This window comes from Saimiri boliviensis, chromosome 10, assembly GCF_048565385.1.
Source record: "Saimiri boliviensis isolate mSaiBol1 chromosome 10, mSaiBol1.pri, whole genome shotgun sequence".
In the NCBI taxonomy this organism is placed as follows: domain Eukaryota; kingdom Metazoa; phylum Chordata; class Mammalia; order Primates; family Cebidae; genus Saimiri; species Saimiri boliviensis.
This window is the reverse complement of record NC_133458.1, coordinates 15,118,577-15,139,476: the sequence shown is the minus strand read 5'-3', so window position 1 is coordinate 15,139,476 and position 20,900 is coordinate 15,118,577. Positions and strand designations below refer to the sequence as shown.

The 20,900-nt window shown below is 36.5% G+C and overlaps 1 protein-coding gene and 1 gene segment (V, D, J or C); both read left to right on the top strand.

The window, feature by feature from the left end:
- The first annotated feature begins 4,238 nt into the window (after positions 1-4,238).
- Positions 4,239-9,848, top strand: LOC141580138 (uncharacterized). The gene is made up of 4 exons (XM_074379868.1): positions 4,239-4,287; positions 4,403-4,602; positions 9,058-9,199; positions 9,361-9,848. The coding sequence occupies exons 1-4, from the start codon at positions 4,239-4,241 to the stop codon at positions 9,846-9,848; spliced, it is 879 nt and encodes a 292-aa protein (XP_074235969.1).
- A 9,846-nt stretch (positions 9,849-19,694) lies between these two features.
- Positions 19,695-20,338, top strand: LOC141580022 (T cell receptor beta variable 24-1-like). The segment is given in 2 exon segments: positions 19,695-19,852; positions 19,986-20,338. Coding segments are annotated over 2 exon segments (345 nt in total).
- Positions 20,339-20,900: the final 562 nt, after the last annotated feature.

The following is a 20,900-nucleotide window of genomic DNA, read 5'->3' as shown; positions in this document are numbered from 1 at the left end:
GTGTTTGATTTTCTGTTCTTCTGTTAGTTTGCTGAGAATGATGGCTTCCAGATTCATCCATGAACCTACAAAGAACCTGAATTCATCGTTTTTTATGGCTGCATAGTATTCCATGGTGTATATGTGCCATATATTCCTTGTCCAGTGTATCATTGGACATGCCTACCCTTGGTGGGCATTTAGGTTGGTTCCAGGTCTTTGCTATTGTCCACACTGCTGCAATGAACATATGTGTGCATATGTCTTTATAACAGAATGACGTACAATCCTTTGGATATATACCCAGTAATGGGACAATCACAAAAAATGTTAAAGCAACTTTACTGAGATATAAGATATAAATGGAATATTTATGCAATAAACAAATGCAACCGATGCAATAAAACACACCCCCACTTTCAGTGTACACTTCAACAAATTTCAAAACATTTTTATACCCATATAACCATCATGACAATAAAGATAAAAAACATTTCCATCATCTCAAAAAGTTTCCCACATCTCTTTATTGAGATCTTTGTTAATTTCGCTTAGCATTGCTTTGTAGTTTTTATTATACAGATTTTATACATGCTTTCCTAAATTTTATTTTAGTAAGATTATAAATGTACTGAATAAAAATATTTTCTGCCAAATCAAACACTGCATGTTCTCACTCATAGGCAGGTGTTGAACAATGAGAACACATGGACACAGGGAGGGGAGCATCACACACTGGGGTCTGTGGCGGGGATCTGGGGGAGGGACAGCAGGGTCGGGGAGTTGGGGAGGGATAACATGGGGAGACATGTCAGATATAGGTGACGGGGAGGAAGGAAGCAAACCATATTGCCATGTATGTACCTATGCAACAATCTTGCATATTCTTAATATGTACCCCCAAACCTAAAATGCAATAAAATGTATATTTAAAAATATTTCTGCCAAGATTTCACATCAGCCTAATTCAATTTCATCTTTACATTTCTCAATTGACATCTCTACCTCAGCATATTACATAAAAACACCTTCTTCAGAAATTGTGTATAGTTTGGAGCAACCATATGTGAGCTCACAAAGTCAGCCTCATTTACCACGTGAGCCAATCAAGTGTGAGTGCCGCTCTGTTTCCAGGTAAGATATACTCATTCGCACGTATTGGAAAAGCTGTGAAATTTCTGCAAGGTGTGCTTTAAGAAGAGGTATATTTTGTTAATGAAAACATACCTATGAGTTAAGATGATGATGATTATTATTATTATTTTATATATATTTGTTATTGCATTTTAGGTTTTGGGGTACATGTGAAGAACATGCAAGATTGTTAGGGAAAGTCTTGCAGGTAAGCACATGATTTGGGATGAGGGATTTGGATGAGGCAGCCCTGCTGGTCAACTCTCTGAATTCCATTCTTGTTTCTCCCATGGGCCACCTTCATCAGGTCTGTAGTTCTACAACACAGAGTGTCCATAGTAGGGAAGGCTGTTCGTGTGAGAACAGGGAATACTTGGGATTCTGTAGTTTCTGCTCAACTTTGCTGTGGACTTAAAATTGCTCCAAAAACACAATTCACTAATTTAAAAATGGATACAAGTATTCAGATGGAGAATTACCATATTGGAAGCACAAAATGGGAACATACTGTCGAATCTGTTGCAATATAGTAAGGGTGTTTAATGATATAAATATTTTCATTATTTACTCCTTTATCTAGGAAATAGGACAGTACTTAACATTGAATGCAAGGATCTTAAATACAGTAGAATTGTCAAAATTCTGTCAATAAGAGTAATGTGTCTATTACCATTTTCGGGATCTGAGGTGTCTCAGAATTAGTAACACATAGTATTGTAGAGGTTATTTTAAAACAGTGTGGAGATAATTTTGTGATTCCATTTTAGGAATACTATTTCTGATTACATGGTTTCTTAGCATAAAGCCTCACTCTTTCATGCAAGAAAGTATATACTATCATACTATGTCCTTATAGTTTTCTATTCCAATCACCTCCTTGGGAATAAAATATACATGATGATGATCATTGTGATGATGATGATGATATGGATGATGATGAATATCATTGATAATGCAGATAATATGTAGAAAGATGGATGATAGAATTTGTACCATGTTTCCAGGACTAGAATACAGTCATGGTAAATATAATGTGATACCTGTTATAATTGAAGTCTGTAAGCAGTCTAACAAAGTAGTTTAAACTTTTTCTCTTGACACCTTGACAAATCTGCAAAGTACACATATAGGCTAAGTACTTCCAAGAGTATATGAGCTTCCTAAAAAACACTTCCTAACTATAAATTCCAGCACAAAGATATCGTCTTCTAAGGCAGAAATTTTTAACCTTGGATCCATGGACCTCCAAGGAGTGCACAGATAAAATTCAGGGAATCCATAAATTTGAATGGGAAAATAGATCTTTGTTTTAACTAATCTCTAACCGAAATACGCATTTCCTTCTATGATATAGTGAGTAAAACCATAGTAGTTTTAGTAATACCAATGACAAAGGCAACAATAGAAATCAGACATTTGCTTATATGTTGCATAAATGACAATTGATATAAAAGTCAGATATTTTTATATCACATTACATGCAGTAAACATACTTTCATCACTATGTTGAAATCATGACAGTTTTCAGATTCACCAGGTTACATTTTATTTAATGAAATGTAAAGGTGTTCCTATATCAATATATGAGAATTTTAAAAATTTGATATCTGGATTTCAAAGTAATTGTTTTCCCATATTCTAGTTTATGCATTAAAGATATTATTCTGAGATGAGGTCCTTAGGATTTACCAGTCTGACAAAGAGGTCCATGGTACAAAGTGAAGAACTCCTGTACAAAGAATAAGATCCTCAACTTTGCAGGTATGATTGAGAAGCCTAGACCTAAGCATTGGAAGCAACCATGTTGAAAGCATTCTTTCTCAGAGTTTCAGCCACACTGCTACACCTCTTAATGATTCTCACTCCAAATCATTACTTCATTCTCATTCATTCATTCATTCTCTCTCTCTCTCTCTCCTCTCTCTCTCTCTCTGTCTCTCTCTGTCTCTCTCTCTGTCTCTCTCTCTCTCTGTCTCTCTCTCTCTCCTCTCTCTGTCTCTCTCTCTCTCTCCCCCTCCACCTCTCTCTCTCCCCTGCTCTCTCTTTCCTTTTTCTCTATTTCTCTCTACATTCTGTTTTTTCTTCCAGGAGGGAACACCAACAGCTTCTAACCACCACCAGCTTGCAACCAAAAGTTTCATCATGAAAGCCTCTTTTAATTGCAGATAACCTCAGAAATAGAACAACATTCATCTACCAAAACAAATGCATTCATTAAGAAAATATCTCGCATCCTATTTTTATTTACTAAAACTATTGAGAAGAACCTGTTATGCAGTTAATTTACACTCACACATTTCTACTCTGTGTTGGAAAATGATACTTAAGTCAGCTGGTACAATCCTACGACTGCGAATGTCTGATTTCACTTGATATAGTATTGACTTCTTAACCTTCTGTGAATTAGAACATCAGGTCCGGAAAGTAGTAATAGCAAACACGAATATAGTGTTTCTTATGTACTAATAACTGTTCTAAATGCTTTATGTAATGTTCATCACAGGTTTTGGGGTAGTTACTTATTATCTCAATTTTAGAGATAAAATCAAAAGCTCTGTAACTTTTCCAAGGTTACATAGCTGCTAAATGGCAGAGACATGACTAAAGCCCATGCTGTCTCCCGAGTCCCTGCTCTAACCCACTGTCACTAGGGGAGTGGTGCTTCAGACTCTTTGCTATTCCTAAAATTACAGGAGCAGCCCCACTCCATCTCTACTGCATTAATTATTTATAGTTAATACAGAGGATGTAGATAATCAGTTATTTTTAACAACTAAACATTCAACCCCCTCCTGTGTTTCATTGAGCACAGGTACATGGCGTTCTGTGTATGACTCTGACCAGGCAATGAGGGATCAGCTCTTCTGACCACGCAGGCAGGCCCTTGTCCATTTAGGAGGGATATAAAAAGCTTCTATAAGCAGAAGAGGAGGTGCATGTAACTTGATCCCCCTAAGTCTTAGTCTCACCATCTGCAAAATCAGCTGTGACAATTGGTCATCCAGTAGCAATGACAAATTCTTTACATTGAACCTCAGGGGAGGGTCTAGATTTCAGCCCCTTCCTTCGGCGTTTCTCTCTTTCAGAGCCTGTGTCTGTAACTTCAGAGATATTTCATCCCTGCCATGGGCAGCTGGGTCCTCTGCTATGTGACCCTGTGTCTCCTGGGAGTAGGTGAGCCCAGCATACATCCTGTTGGTCAATTCCTAACCTAAGCTTGCCAAGCCTCTCCCTGGCCAACACCTGCCTTCTGGACATGATCTCCAGTCTTTATCTCTTTACCCCACAGGACCCTGGGATGCTGACATCTACCAGACACCATTTCAGCTCACTGGGGCTGGATGGGATGTGACCCTGGAGTGGAAACAGAATTTGAGATACAATGCCATGTACTGGTACTGGCAGGACCCAAAACAAAATCTGAGACTAATCTATTACTCAATGGTTGAAGAGGATGCTGAGGGAGGAGACCCAACTGAAGGCTACAGTGTCTCTTGAGAGCAGAAGGGGCCGTTTCCTCTCATGGTGAAGTTGGCCCACACCAGCCAAACAGCTTTGTGCTCTGTCCTGGTAGCACAACACAGTGGAAACATAGCCTTTGTCTCTCTGTGAGGAAATGTGTCCTAGTCCTACAGCCCCCATCACATCCTCTAGGTTAACTTTTTATTTTTTAATATTTTTAAAATACTTTCTTGAGATTTTACTATGTCCTGTTACTTTTGCAAACACAAAAGATACAAAACTGAAAAAAAAAAAAAAAAGATCTTTTATCCAAGGAGGTAAGGGTCTAGCAAGAAAGTATTTATAATAGATGGAATATATAATATAATATAATATAATATAATATAATATAATAATACTATAATCAGAAGTCATTTGGAAGCTCAAGGGAGGACATGTCCAATTCTGTCTGATTGAGTCAGAGAAAGCAAAGAGGAAGTCACATCCGAATTTCACCAGATAGAGCTGTGGTTCTGAGTAGGGCGTTCTAGGCAAAGAGAACACTTTTGCAAAGGCATATTAAAGGCTGTGACACTTTGGAGAACAGTTTACAAAGAGAAAAAAAGATCATCAGCTTACATGAATTAAAAGAAATGGAATACATTTTAGGAAGTAGACAGAAAGGAGTTTTTGGAAAAGTTGAGTTTTGGGTTCCACAAATATAATAAGTATGAAAGTCCTTTGTAGGCTCTTACTCAAAAGAGAGAGCTGAAGCTTGACTGTCAGCAGCAGACAAGCAATTGACACAATTTTTCAGTTTTCATCATATAACTTTGATACTTTACAAAGGGCACAACTTCAAACAATATGGAATAATGTTAGCAGTAGCAATTCCCATTTGGGATAGTAGAGTTTCAATTGTCCATGGAACAAACAGATAAAAACTAGAAGTAGGCAATTGAATAGACAAGATGTGAAATTGAGGTGCCATAAAGCTGGACTAGACATTGAGATTCTGCAGATTTCAGCATGTAAATAATCGAACTATGGGGACAGAAAATTCCACCCAAAATATAGATTTAGATCACAGAGATAAAATGCATGGAAATTAAGACTGTGATATTCTGGTTCCTTTTGGCGATTAAAGAAAGTTGAGAGAGGGGAGTCTTTAGAACATGGGATGTGAAAACAAAAGAGAGAGTGAGAGTTTTGTTTTGTCTAGTGTTTGATATTTCTTTTTTTCTTTTGAATTATTTTATCAAATCATAAATGTACAACGGCTTCTTAACTCTAAACATGCACTTAAATTTTTTTAAAGGAAAAACATTATGTCTTATTACACCATGATTCTGACTAATAGCTTTTCAAACCTTTGAAAAAAATCTTTAAAAAGGTTTCACGTGTCACCTGTAGCTTACAAATTTAACATTATCAAAGAAGGAATGCTTCTGCACTCTTATAAAGACCACTAGAAAGAAACAACAATTAAAAAAACTAAGAAAATGAGGGAAACAAATAAAGGCAGACCAGCCAGAAGAAGTCACACACACTTCTTGGGTAACGGAATAGTTGGTAAAATATTACATGTTAATTTACTGAGTGGATCGGAATGAACCTTTTCCATTGAAGTTCCTTTTAGAAAGACATGAGAGTTAGCTAAGATTATTACAAGAAATCACCAAAGCAGGGAAAGAAAAGCCTCCCTGAGTGAAGTCGCATGAGTCTGCCTACCAATGGCTGGTGCCAGAAGCAGAACTTGAGGTTATGGAGAAGGTGAAAGGTGTGGGAGGGAAAGGGGTTTAGACACACATCTTTCCCAGCCGGGTATACTCCATGGGACTGAGATATACATAACCCTGATATTTCAGACTTGTACACCCATGTACCAGCAACAGATTAGAAAATAAACAAAAATGCCAAATAGACATGACTTAGACATAAATTGGACAAAAAGGAGTGAAAGTCTTCCATGAAAAATAAATATAAAGCCTTGTTGATAACTACTGTATTAACGAAAGCTTAAATATGTGAAAGTATTTCCTATCTTTAGAGGTTGGATAGAGTCAATGTTTTAAATAGTTTTCCCAAATTAACTTATACATTTAATGTAATCCAATAAAAAAAAATCCCAATAGGTTTTTGGCAGAACTTGATAAACAAAATTTAAAATTCACATGAAGCTGCAAAGGATAAAAAAATAGCTAAGCCACTCAAGTAAAAGCTCCAAGTGAGAGGACTAACTCTAACAAACATGAAGAATTATTATAAAACCACAAGAATAAAAGTGATGTAATACAGGGGCATTGATAGATAAATAGATCCAAGGAAAAACATACATGTGCATAAACACAGCAATGGTACTGCAGTAGTCAAAGAATGTATTTTTCAACAAATGGTGATGGGAAAACTGGGTATCTATATAAAGAAAAATAAATGCAATTGAACAAATCTCAATACATAGCCAAAATCAATCCCAGCTATATTTAAAGCATAATTGTAATAAAATCACAGGGCTTCTAGAATACTATGTAATATTAGAGCACATCTTCCTGGTCTTAAAGCAGAGAAAGATTTCTTATTCCCTTAATCAGTAGGGAAAAGATTGATAAAAATGGCTATATAAAAATTAAGATATTGAATTTATCAAAGTTAATTATATGAGTGACAAGATTGATTATATAGTGACATATCATTAAATATCTATATATTATATACATATTTATACCAAATTCATATCCCTATCTATATTTATATATTCAGAAAAGCTAGTATATATATATATATTTTTTATATTTTTTTAAACCTACAAACTAATTTTTCTACAGATCAATGAGAAAAAGGTAACTGTCAATAGAAAAAGTGAGTGAAAGCCATAAGCACCTAGCAAAATCTCAGTGGTCGTTAATCATGTAAATGTTGCCAAATTTCATAATCAGAGAAATAGAAATTGAGTCCAGTGAAATATATACTCACAAAAATGGCTACGATGACAAAAATAGTAGTCTATTAAGTTTTGGCAAGGCAAAGTGTCAACAGGAACTTCTGAATCACTGGCTAGGGTGTATATTGGTAGATCTACACTGGAAAACAATTTGGTATTATCTAGTGAAGTTCAAGGTGTATGTACCCACTATCCATCAATTTCACCCTTGAGAAACGCTTTTCTAGAGAAACTCTTCTATGAAAATCAGGACAATAATATTTTCTGTAATACATCTGTAATAACAACAATGTATAAAATATCCAAATGTAACTTAACAGAAGAATAGATAAATTATGGTATACTATTATAAAGAAATTAGAGAGTGGTAAAAATTCATGAACTAAAACTAAACACACAAACATGACTGAATTGTAAAACTTTGAATGAAAACTTACAATGCAGAAGAAAGGTACAGTGTTGTCTTGTTTGTGCAGTTTGAAAGCATGTAAAACTAAAGACTATTTTGTTTGCTTATGTACCTATGTGTTAAAGTATAAAAGAGAAGCAAACAAATATAAAAAAAAAATACCTCAATAGAGTTAGAGAACAGGAGCATGTAATCTGGGAAAAGAAATAAGAGCTTTCAAATATTCTGATAATATTTTATTTCCTACTTCAAGTTTTTTGAAAGTGATCTTTTTGTTAGTATGTTATCAAGTTTTTATCTATATATTCAAAGTCAATTTTGTAACATGGAGAAAACAAGCTCACTGAATAAGTAAATAAGCAAGGAAAAGTCTATGGAAAGATGTACATTAAGTTGTTAACATTACTTACGTGAAATGAGGATGAGATGGAGGGGAAAAAAAATCACCAAAAATGCACTATTTAAAATAAATAGTTAGAGAGAGAAAAAGCATAAAGGGATGTCATCTAAAAGAAACACTAGTAAATGAACAAGCTAATAAACACCAGAAAGTGCTAGAAGGTGAAGTATTTTTCAAAGCAGTGGCTAGTTTCAGAATCATACATATCGCAATTACTACAGAGATAGTATTATACTAAAAAACAATTAGATAATTAATGGTCAGAAGGAATGTCCAGTCTTGAGTTAGCAACTGATGTTCAAATTACTGGCTAGGGACACTTTTGAAACAATTTTAATTTTATATTTTTGCTTTTCATAAAAGCCAAATAGTAGATAAGATGAAAATGCATTGATGAGAACTGATGATGATCATTAACTGAAAAAAATCTTAAACAGAATTTCAAGAATATTTTTATAATAAAAAATAATGTGTCTATATATCTACACATTTATACATTGGGGAGAGAAGGATCTAGAAAGACTGTCATTAAGATGTTCACAGGGATAATCACTTTCTGGCAGTGTGTCATATTTTTATTTTGCTATTTCATTTTCTAACTTTCTAAAACATCAGTGCATAACTTAGATTAGCAAAAATAGACATAAAATCTTTTAAATGAATACAGAATAACTTAGTTATATTTATTGAGTTTGGATAAAAACTTTTTCCCGATACCATGAAGCGTTTTTGCTCAGGAACATGAAGCAGTAGCATGATGATTATGAGTCTGTGGAGGGATCACGTCACAAGAAGGTGCAGAAGAGGAATGAAAAAGCCTCATCCCTTTGCGACGTCAATGCGACAATGGGCACCAGGCTTCTCGGCTGGGCAGCCCTGTGTCTCCTGGCAGCAGGTCAGCTCTGAGAACAAAAGAAAAATTCTTGTCCTGGGCTTGGGCTTGCCAACCCCCATATCTAAGCTTTGTTGGTTGGTTGGTTGGTTGGTTGGTTTTTGCTTTTGTTTCGTCTTTCCTGGACTCTGTCTACATACAGCTTCTGTTTCTTTCTCTTACAGGCTCTTTTCATGCAAAAGTCACACAGACTCCAGGATATTTGATCAAAAGAAAAGGACAGAAAACAGAGATGGATTGTACCCCCGAAAAAGGACATACTTTTGTTTATTGGTATCAACAGAACCAGAATAAAGAGTTGATGTTTTTGATTTCCTTTCAGAATGAACAAATTCTTGAAGAAATGGAGATGTACAAGAAGCAATTCTCATCTCAATGCCCCAGGAACTCACCCTGCAGGCTGACAATCCTGTCCTCAGACCCGGGAGACAGGGCCCTGTATCTCTGTGCCAGCAGTCAATCCACAGCGCTGAAATGTCAGTTCCTCTCAGCACACAAACTTGTCATAGACCCAGCTCAGGAAGCAGGTGATGTATTAGGTTGCAAGGGAGTAACAGAAAATAACTGGAGCCAGCTCAAGCCACAGTGGAATTCAACAAAAGGATCAAGGGTGTTTAGCAGAAGTCAAGAAGTGATGGGCAGACAATTCTGAAAAGGCACCAGTAGGATGGGGCTCTAGAATGGCTATCTCTCCAGCTCTGATTTTTCTTCAGTTTTGGCTGCTGCATGCATTTCTCTCCCTGCACACCATCTCTTTGTGGTGAAAATGAGATGGTCACTAAAGGTTATAAATTCAGTTGCCATCATTTCCCTACACTAACAAACACCATCCTGGCTCTTTCTAAGCCTGAGTTCAAAATACCAGGAGAAAAAAAAACAGATGGGTCATAATTCAGCCATGAACCTTCTCATAGAACACTCAACGGTAGGCATGTATGTATGCATTTAAAAATCACATAAATGTCACTTTTCCACTCAGCTCAAGCAAGTGAAATGCTGTTTTTCTGTATGTACATTCAGTCTGTTGCTTCTATATGATAGATAGTACTATACTTATTCTTCAGAAATTCATATGCAGTTTTTCTCCCATTTCCTGCCAGAAAAATCTTTGTCCTGGGCTTGCCAACCACCAGTTCCAAGCTTGCTCTATTTATTTATGTATTTATGTATGTATGTATTTATTTATTTAAGGTCTTTTCTGGACTCTGTCTAAAGTTTCTGTTTCTTTCTCTTACAGGCTCTTTTCAGGCCAAAGTCACACAGAGTCCAGGATATTTGGTCAAAGGAAAAATTTGAAAATTCTTGTACAAATACCTTCATAGACTTGTATAATTGCTTTATAGGATTATATACCCAGAGTGAGTCGTGATTGCTGAGATACAGAATAGTGTGCATATTTTATGTATCTAAATACCACCACAGGGTTCTTCAGGATCGCTGTATAAATCTGCAATCCCACATAAAAGTGAATAAGGTTACCTCCTACATCCTATTATTTCCTTTAATCATTATCCAGCGATCTAGATTGTTCTCAGTCTAGCAATGTAAAGAGATTCTAACCTCTTCCCCCCACACACAGCCAGAATATCACCAGTGTTAACCATAAAGATACAGGTGACAATTTTTTTAAGTAAATAAAACCAATAATTTAAAGAAACTAGATTATTTCATACCACTATAATAATAACTGGCAACAATCTAGAAAACTAAATAATGTTCTCTCCCTCCTTTTCCTTCTCTTGTATTTTCCTAATTGCTAATGAGTTTGAGCACATCTTCACATGATAGTGGTCCTGGATTTCTGTTCTCAAAATGGCCTATCCATATCCTCTGGCAAATTCTCTATTGAGAGTTCTGTATTTTCCTCAACAATTTGTAGGAGGTCCTAAGATATACAACATGTTAGTATCCTTTTTAAAATTTTAGGCACTGGAAATACCACCACCTAAAATGGTACCACCCCTGTTCCAGACTTCAAAGAATCAGTCGATGTGGGAGGAAGCAGGTGGTCTCTCACCTTAGCAGGTGGAGGTATGTTATCTCCATTTTGTGAATGAGACCTCTGCCTTTCACTTCCACTCTCCTGAGTGTCCGACATGTTGTCTCCTCCATTATTACTCATGTCTTTAAACAGCATAGAAAAGCTACCTGCCATGGCTGTCCCTAAACTCTACCACCCATCAACAACCCTTTTCATTCAGAACTGCTGAAAAAATGCTTCACTCCATTTAGCTACGCTTTTTTACTATCTGGGGTAAACGTGATTCAAATTACTTTTTATTGCTCTTTTCTAAGTGGATTATGCTGCCTGGTTATAGCCAAGGACAGAAAAACTTCACACATCTTTTCTGAAGACTTAATCCTTGCCCACACATTATCTCCTTTAGGGCCAAGTTCCCTACTGCAAACAGAAGTGTCTTATTAAGCTCTTGATATGACAGCTGACTCATTTTGACTCCACAGATGCTTGCAGAGCTACCCCCATTCACTGATACATAAAAGCATTGAGAAACTTTCAGCTACACTACATGAAATTTTGGTCTCTGGGAAAAGTGAGAAGAGTAAAAAGAACCATAAAAAATGTTTTCAAATAATGTATACAAGGATGACAAAATATAGATTACTTTCATGAAAACTATTAGAACGTTTATATTCTTTTTGGGAGTGATGTATCATTGGGTACATGAAAACAAATTCCTGAAGAATTTTGGGAAAAAATTAATTTAGGAAAACAAATTTTAAATGATATCCTGAAAACCATCAGGGTTTACCATAAAGGTAACAATCTAAAAAAAACAAACAAACAATTTAATAATGAAAGATAAAATATAAATACAGATAATTCATATGAATATGGAATGAAATATTAGTAAAAAATGCATTTGAGAACACTTACAAATGAATTTTGTTGCCTAATTTGATTAAGAGTCTAGTCAAAGTGTTACTCTTTTAAACTACTTATAATAGTGTTGCTGGACAATATGGAACAAAAACTTTAAAATGCTTATTTTTGAGAATTTGGCTTTAAATAAAAATACATAGTTGTTACTGTAGTTGTCCTATTGCCTTAAGCCACTATAAAACTTAATAAAAATTATAAGACAACTATTTTGAGGCACAGACAACAGGCAATATAGGGTCACCATCACTGGGAAAGAGGAAACCTGGAAGGGGAATTTCACTATTGTCCTAAGACTCTGCCTTTGTACGATTTCTGGGCTGCAGCACAAGGATATGAAGCCTAGGCAAAGGGCAGTGGTCTTTCCAGAATAGGGAGGCAGAGATTGAGTTCAGAGCTGTAAACATGGCTGCTGGTGGTAGAGATAAGCTACTGCAGAGAAGGAAGCTATGCAGAATAAGACCTCTAAATATTGTATGAGGACCCCTTAAGTCTTTGGTCAAAAACTAAGCAGCAAATGCATAGAAAAAGCCTCCATATGACCTGGCAGAGGGAAGTTGCTGGGTAGCTGTGAGAGGAATGGAGATTCTGGCAGTCACACTGGTAGGGGAGACATGAATCCTGACTAGGCAGAACAGAGAGGACCTGCTGAAACCCCTGGGAAAGCAGCTGGCACCACAGAGGAGTCATGTCTCAAGAGAATGACTACCAAAGTTCTGGAGTAAACCACTCCAGAACTGCCCTAACAAAGCTCAGCAAGTCTCAAAAGGATCTCGCTGATCTGCCAATAAATTCACTGCCTTTTGAAGAAAAATATCTCAGCACTCTCTAAATAAAGGCAAATATATATATATATACACATATACATATAAAACCTGCAGATATATATGTCTGTAGATACATATATATCTGTAGTGAGATATGTATCTCTAGAGTGTCAAAAATGTAGCATCCACAATTTCAATCTTGAAATGAAAAAAAAAAAAAATAGACATGGGAAAAACTAGAAAATGTCACATGGGGAAAAAATAAACAATAAAAAGCAACCCTGAAATAACACAGATATTGGAAATTTCAGATGAGAATATTTAAGCAGCTATTATTATAAATATGTTCAAGAATTTGGAGGAAAATATGGCCATGATTTAATCAATTGATGAAACTGATTAACCCACAGCAATCAAGACAAAAAGGGGAAAGATACAAATTACCATATCAATGATGAGGAAAGTACATGTCTATAGATACAAAAGACACTAAAATAGTGATAGAATATTATAAGTATATGCAATATATTCTTCAATTTAGATAAAATGAAATTATTTGAATAATGCTATTTACCAAAATGATTAAAAATGAAATAAGAAATATAAAGAACTTCATATGAAGGAAGTTAAAATTTTTATCAAAAACCATCTCTCAAAGAAAACTCCAGACCCATATTTCTTTCTTGATGAATTCTATTAAAAATTTTAAGGAAAAAAGACTATCCATTTTATATAAACTTTTTCAGAAAATAGAAGAGGAAGAAACACTTCACAACACTTTTATAATCTCAGCAAAACCCTAATGCCAAAATCTGTCAAACACATTACAGAACAGTAACTTTTATGACCACAAATAAACGAAAATTTTTCACAATATATTAACAGATTAAATCCAAATATGTCTCAGAAAAATACTGGCAAACTGAATCCAGCAGCACATCAAAAAGCTTATCCACTACAATCAAGTTGGCTTCACTTCAATCAAGATGCAAGGCTGGTTCAACATACGCAAATCAATAAGCATAATTCAACATATAAACAGATCTAAAGACAAAAAACACATGATTATCTCAATAGATGCAGAAAAGGCCTTCAATAAAATTCAACATCATGTTAAAATCTCTCAAAAAACTAGGTATTGAGGAACATACCTCAAAATAATAAGAGCTATTTGTGGCAAACCCAGAGCCAATATCATACTGAATGGGCAAAAGCTGGTAGCATTCCCCTTGAAAATGAGCATGAGACAAGGATGTCCTCTCTTACCACTCCTATTCAACATAGTGTTGGAAGTTCTGGTCAAGCCAATCAGGCAAGAGAAAGAAATAAAGGGTATTCAAATAGGAAGAGAGGAAGTAAAATTGTCTTTGTTTGCAGATGACATGATTCTATATCTAGAAAACCCTGTTGTCCCAGCCCAAAAGCTTCTTAAGCTAATAAGCAATTTCAGACAAGTCTCAGGATACAAAATCAATGTGCAGAAGTCACAGGTATTTCTATACACCAACAAAAGGCAAGCAGAGAGCAAAATCATGAATGAACTCCCATTCACAATCACTACAAAGCAAATAAAATGCCTAGGAATACAGCTAACAAGGGAAGTGAAGGACCTCTTCAAGGATAACTACAAACCACTGTTCAAGGAAACCAGAGAGGACAAAAACAAATGGAAAAATATTTCACCCTCATGTATAGGAAGAATCAATATTGTGAAAATGGCCATACTGCACATAGTAATTTACAGAATCAATGCTATTCCCATTAAACTACTATTGACATTCTTCACAGAATTAGGAAAAACTATTTTAAAATTCATATGGAACCAAAAAAGAAACCAAATAGCCAAGACAATCATAAGCAAAAGGAACAAAGCTGGAGGCATCAAGCTACCAAACTTTCAAACTATACTATAAGGCTACAATAACCAAAACAACATAGTACTGGTACAAAAACAGACACATAGACCAATGGAACAGAGTAGAGAACTCAGATAGTTCATACATCTACAACCATCTGATCATTGACAAATCTGAAAAAATAAGTAATGGGGAAGGATTCCCTATTTAATAAATGGTGCTGGGAGAACTGGTTATCCATTTGCAGGAAACTGAAACTGGATCTCTTCCTCACACTTTATATGAAAACTAAATCAAGATGGATTAAAGACTTATATGTAAAACCAAAAAACCATAGGATAAAATCTAGGCAATACCTTTCAGAATATAGGCATAGACATAGATTTCATGATGAAATCATTAAAAGCAATTACAACAAAAGCAAAAATTGACAAATGGGATCTAATTAAACTAAAGAACTTCTGCAAAGCAAAATAAATTATCATCCTAGTGAACAGGAAACCTACAGAGTGGGAGAAAATTTTGCTGGCTAACCATCTAACAAAGGTCTAATATCCAGAATCCACAAGAAATTCAAACAAATTTACAAGAAAAAAACAAACAACCTGATTAAAACATGGGCAAAGGACATGAACAGACACTTCTCAAAAGAAGACATTCATGCAGCCAACAAACATACCAAAAGAAAAACTCAACATCAGTGATCATTAGAGAAATGTAAATCAAAACCACAATGAGATATCATCTCATGCCAGTCAGAACAGTCATTATGAAAAAGTCACAAAACAATGAATATTGGCAAGGTAGTGGAGAAATAGGAATGCTTTTACACTGTTGGTTAGAACCTAAATTAGTCCAACCATTGTGGAAGACAGTGTAGTGCTTCCTCAAAGATCTAGAACCAGAAATACTATTTGACCCAGCAATCCCATTACTGGATATATACCCAAAGGAACTAAATCATTCTATTACAAAGATACATGCATGTATATGTTCATTGCAGCACTATTCATAATAGTAAAGACATGGAACCAACCCAAATACCCATCAATGATAGACTGAATAAAGAAAGTGTGGTACATATATACCATGAAATACTATGCAGCCATAAAAAGGAATGAGATCACATCCTCTGCAGGGCCATGGAAGAAGCTGGAAGCCGTTATCCTCAGCAAACTAACCCAGGAACAGAGAAGCAAATCCTGCATGCTCTCACTTATAAGTGGGAGCTGAATCATGAGAACGTATGGACACAGGGAGGGGAAAAACACACACTGGGACCTGTTGGGGGGTGAAGGGGGGACACAGCATATTAGTAAAAAAAGCTAATGCATGCTGGACTTAATACCTAGGTGATGGGTTGATAGGTGCAGCAAACCACCATGGTACACATTTATGTATGTAACAAACCTGCACATCCTGCACATGTACCCCAGAACTAAAAAAAAAAAAAAATAGAGTTGGGGGGTAGGGCTAGATAATTCACTTGCATTTCGATTAGCAAAAGCTTCCAAAAATTAATACTTCAAAAATAGAAAATATACTTTTAGATCAAAAATAAATAAATCCAAGTATGTGTGAATATATGTATATATTTGTGTGCATATGTGAATGATTCTACAACATGGTCAAGTGAGTTTATTGCATGAGAAACAGTGGTTCAGCCTTCCAAAGTTAATATACTTCACCATATCAGCAGAATAATGAAGAATAATCATTTGACCATCTCAATTGATGCAGAGAAACCTTTGACAAAATCCATACTTACTCAAAAGAAACACTCTCAGTAAACTGGTAAGACAATTATCCCAATCTGATTAAAGTTATAAGTGAAAATTTTACTAATAACATCTGATTTAATAGTGTGTTAGGCACTTTCCTCCTATAATAAGACACAGCCATTAAGTTCTCTCATTACTTTCAACTTTATTTTAATTATAGATGAGATCTCACTCTATTGCCCAGGAAGGACTTGAGTTCTTGAGCTTAAGAGATCATCATGCTAAGCTTCTCACTCTTTTTATTCAATATTATATTGGAAATCTTAACCAGTATAAGGCAACAAAAATAAAATAAAAAATAAAAGTTTTAAATATTGAAAGGAAGAAGTAAAACTACAATTATTTGCAGATTACATGACTGTTTACATAAAAAAATCATAGGAAATCAAGGAACAACAACCAGAAATAATTAGTGAATTTACCAACATATCACAGGATACATTGGTATTTTAAAAATCAATTTTTTTTACTAGTTGCAAACAATTAAAACACAAACTTTAGAAAATTATACTATTTACAGTAGTACCAATAATAAATTACATAAGAACAAATGTAGCAATGGATTTTCAATTAAAAACTACAAAACATCTTGAAGGGAAACTAAAGAAAACATTTTTAAATGGAGAGATATATCATGTTTATGGATTGTAAGTTTCAATGCATTAAGATGGTAATTCTCAACAAGTATATTGGAAAAACTGGATAATCTATGGAAAAAAATGAACCTTTACTGTCACCTATCACCATAAATGAAAATTAAATGGAGATGTCTCATAGATATAATTATAAAAGCTGAAACTACAAATATTCTAGAAGAAAATATAGAAAAACATCTTTGTGAGTTGAGAGTAGGCAAAAATTCTCTTAGGACACCAACATCTCTAAGCAATAGTAAAGAAATAAAATTATTTCTCCTTTGACAGCCTTTGTGCCAGAGGATGTGTGCTATACAGATCAATAACTAACACATGGAATGAAGGGTGCAACAATCCTTAGAATCACGTACACACGTACAGCACACAGATGGACATGGTATGTGGGTAAGACCAAGAGGTCTGTGTTCTGCCGGTGATAGAGGATACATGAGAGTGAAAGTGGATTATAAATACAATTTGAGAGGTATGTGAGTCAGCCGGGAGTAGAGAATATTTATTGGCCTGGGCCTTTAAGAACCCTCTCATTTGTCCAGAAATTGGGATGCCTTTTTCAATTTCATTCCAGCCCAGTTGTGTGTCTCCTCCATTCATTCCCCTGATAACACTCACTCACTCCTCTTTGGGCATAGATTCTGCTCCCAGAATGATTTCTGCTTCTCCTTTCCTTGCTGGGTACCTACAAACTTTCTGTTAGAAATACCCCCGAGAAATGGTCTTCTCAGCCACTGGATATGAGTCCTCTCTCAACCAACCTGATCACCAAGAATAGTTGATATTCAGTTCCCAAATATTGCTTCCACTCAAATTACTGCCCACAGCAGGGGGCAGCAAAACAGCACGTTTACTTTCAGAATTACAACAAATAAGGGCGCAATGGTTTTGTAGCTGCTCATTATTTTCTTAAGCTTACTTTGTAAATGTTTGAAATTTTTAGAATTAAAAGTAAAAACATCTATAAATAAGTCGTTACCAATTTGGCATGCAGCAGTAATGATTAGGGTAGGATGCCATGGTGTACCCACGCATGAGGGAGAGCGAGTGATATAGACAAGAGACAGAAATACTGGGTAGAAGAGGGCGGCTTCTTGGCAAAGGCCCCACCCTCAAGCCTGGAGACCCACAGCTGTATATGGGACAGGCATTCCTGTTTTCATGTCCCAAAATTCGTCTTTTGGCCTGCAATGCTCCCTTTCCTATACCCATTTAAACCCCGAACCCCAGGCTTCAGAGGCAGACGAGCAGGTGAAGAGACAAGGAGACAAGCAGACAGAAGGTAGAATGACGTGGCAGAAAGAGAAGCGAAGGAATGTCTGAACCCCGAGAGAAGTTCAGCTGGGGGTGGTAAGAGAAGAGTTTGGTCCCTGGATGGCCAGACTCCAAGGGGAAGTTTATCTTCTCACTCCATCCCCCCTTCAAGTTCACCATCCATCCCACTGAGAGCCAGCTCCACACTCAGTGAAACCCCACACTCATCCTTCAAGCCCTTGTGTGACCTGATTCTTCCAAGATGCTGACCAAGAGCTCAGGATACAGAAAGCTGTCACACTGGGCCTCTGCCCTTGCAAAAACGCAGAGGGTCCACTGAGCTAGTTAACCTGCAAGCCGTGCACGGATGGCAGGGCTATCTGCCCACTTGGGCTCCTGCATCCGTCCATCTGCATGCTCCTTTTCCCCTCAAGGGTTTGAGCAGCTGCAACAATTGAAGAGGTGAGTTACACCTGTACATACAATACATAAGCAAGTCATTTGAGGGGGGTCAGGGAACTCTCCTGCTTCACCAGGACAAGCACAGATCTGAAGCAGCAAAGAGCCAGTTGTTTATTACATCAGACAGGGTTGCACACTATCACTATAGCTGTTCTATACTTGCAATCTGCTGCATTAAATATTAAACTCTTTCCTCCTAAAGTCAGGAATAATATATGTTAGGATAAAATCAATTCTTTAATGAACCACTGTATTTTCAGCTAATTCAAAATAGGAATGAAGGTTTTGAACTCTTCTTTGAAACACATACCCGCATTATATTAACACCTTTCTAAAATGAATTAGTATTTTTAATAAAACTCTGTGCCCAGATAACACTGACCAGAAAAGCAGGAGTAACTAAAAAACTGGAGCAATTTGAAACAAAGTTAGAAATTTGGTCCTCCTTAAAAAAAAAAAAAAAAAAAAAAAAAAGTCTCAAACTTTACAGAGAATGTATTCAAACTGTACAGTTTTCCAAGAACTCAGAATAAATGATTAAATGCAGAAAAAAAGGAGAAGAGCTATAAAGTCCTATCAGTCAAATGAGACTCCACTCCCTTTATTCGAAATTCAATTTGGTTTTGAATTTTCTCCTGTATGTTTTGTCAGGAGGATGATCTCTCCTTGAACAACTGAAATAAGTATGACCTGAGAAGAGGAGAGCGACAACTCTCTGGTGGTTGTCAGTAAAGCACCAGAAAGAGAAGAGAAGCAGGTAGAAGAGTTTCAGCATCTGCTGAGAACATACAATACATAAGACAAAGTTGCATCTTTCTTCAAGGCCAGTACCTTGGGAGGGACAATGACATCACTTCCTGAATCCTCCCAGTTTTCTATTTTCTGCCCTGCTTCCATCAACATCCAGAGCTGGAAGTACCTCCATCCTGCCTCTCTCTGCCATGGCCTCCCTGCTCCTCTTCTGTGTGGCCTTTTGTCTCCTGAGAACAGGTGAGTTTGGAAAGCAGATGGGGAAATCACTGCCTTAAAATTTCCAGGCTCTGAATTAAGCCTCTCCCTAGAGATGACAGCAAGAGGACACTTACCAGGCTCTGTCTTCAGTTTCTGTCTTATTTCCCCACAGGGTCCATGGATTCTGGTGTTACCCAGACCCCAAGAAATAGGATCACAAAGACAGGAAAGAAGATGATGCTGGATTGTTCTCAGACTAGGGGTGATAGTCGAATGTACTGGTATCGACAAGACCCAGGACTGGGGCTACAGTTGATCTACTACTCCATTGGTGTCGGAGATAGAAACGAAGGAGAGATCTCTGGTGGATACAATGCCTCTCGACAGGAAGAGCCTAAATTCTCCCTGTCCGTAGAGTCTGCCACCCCTAAGCACACAGCTCTTTACTTCTGTGCCACCAGTTATTAGCACAGTGCTTCTTGGCCACCTGCTTTCCACACAGAAAGACAGACACACGGGTGAGTTGTTTGCTGTAAAGGGCACCTGGATATGGGTTGTGGGATGCGGGGTGTTTAGATCTCTCAGTGGGCTTAGGCAGTGTGAGCCTCGGTCTGAGCTAAGGACCACTTTGGATCAATGTCCCCGAGCCATGTGATGACTATAAAACAACATTCTACACTAAATCGATCTACCCTGTCTATTTATTTTTCCTAGTGAGCTAGCCCAATAGTGACCTTTCAAAAGAATGAACTTGAGCATTTGACAGAAGGTCATGATTTTCAACAAGAGCATTACTTATGAGCTCAAGTCCTCAAGGAGGTGTCAGGGAACTCTCCTGCTTCACCAGGACAAGCACAGATCTGAAGCAGCAAAGAGCCAGTTGTTTATTACATCAGACAAGGTTGCACACTATCACTATAACTGTTCTGTACTTGCAATCTACTGCATTAAATGTTACACTCTTTCCTCCTAAAGTCAGGAATAATATATGTTAGGATAAAATCAATTCTTTAACGAACCACTGTATTTTCAGCTAATTCAAAATAGGAATGAAGGTGTTGAGTACTTCTTCTCAGCATATACCCAC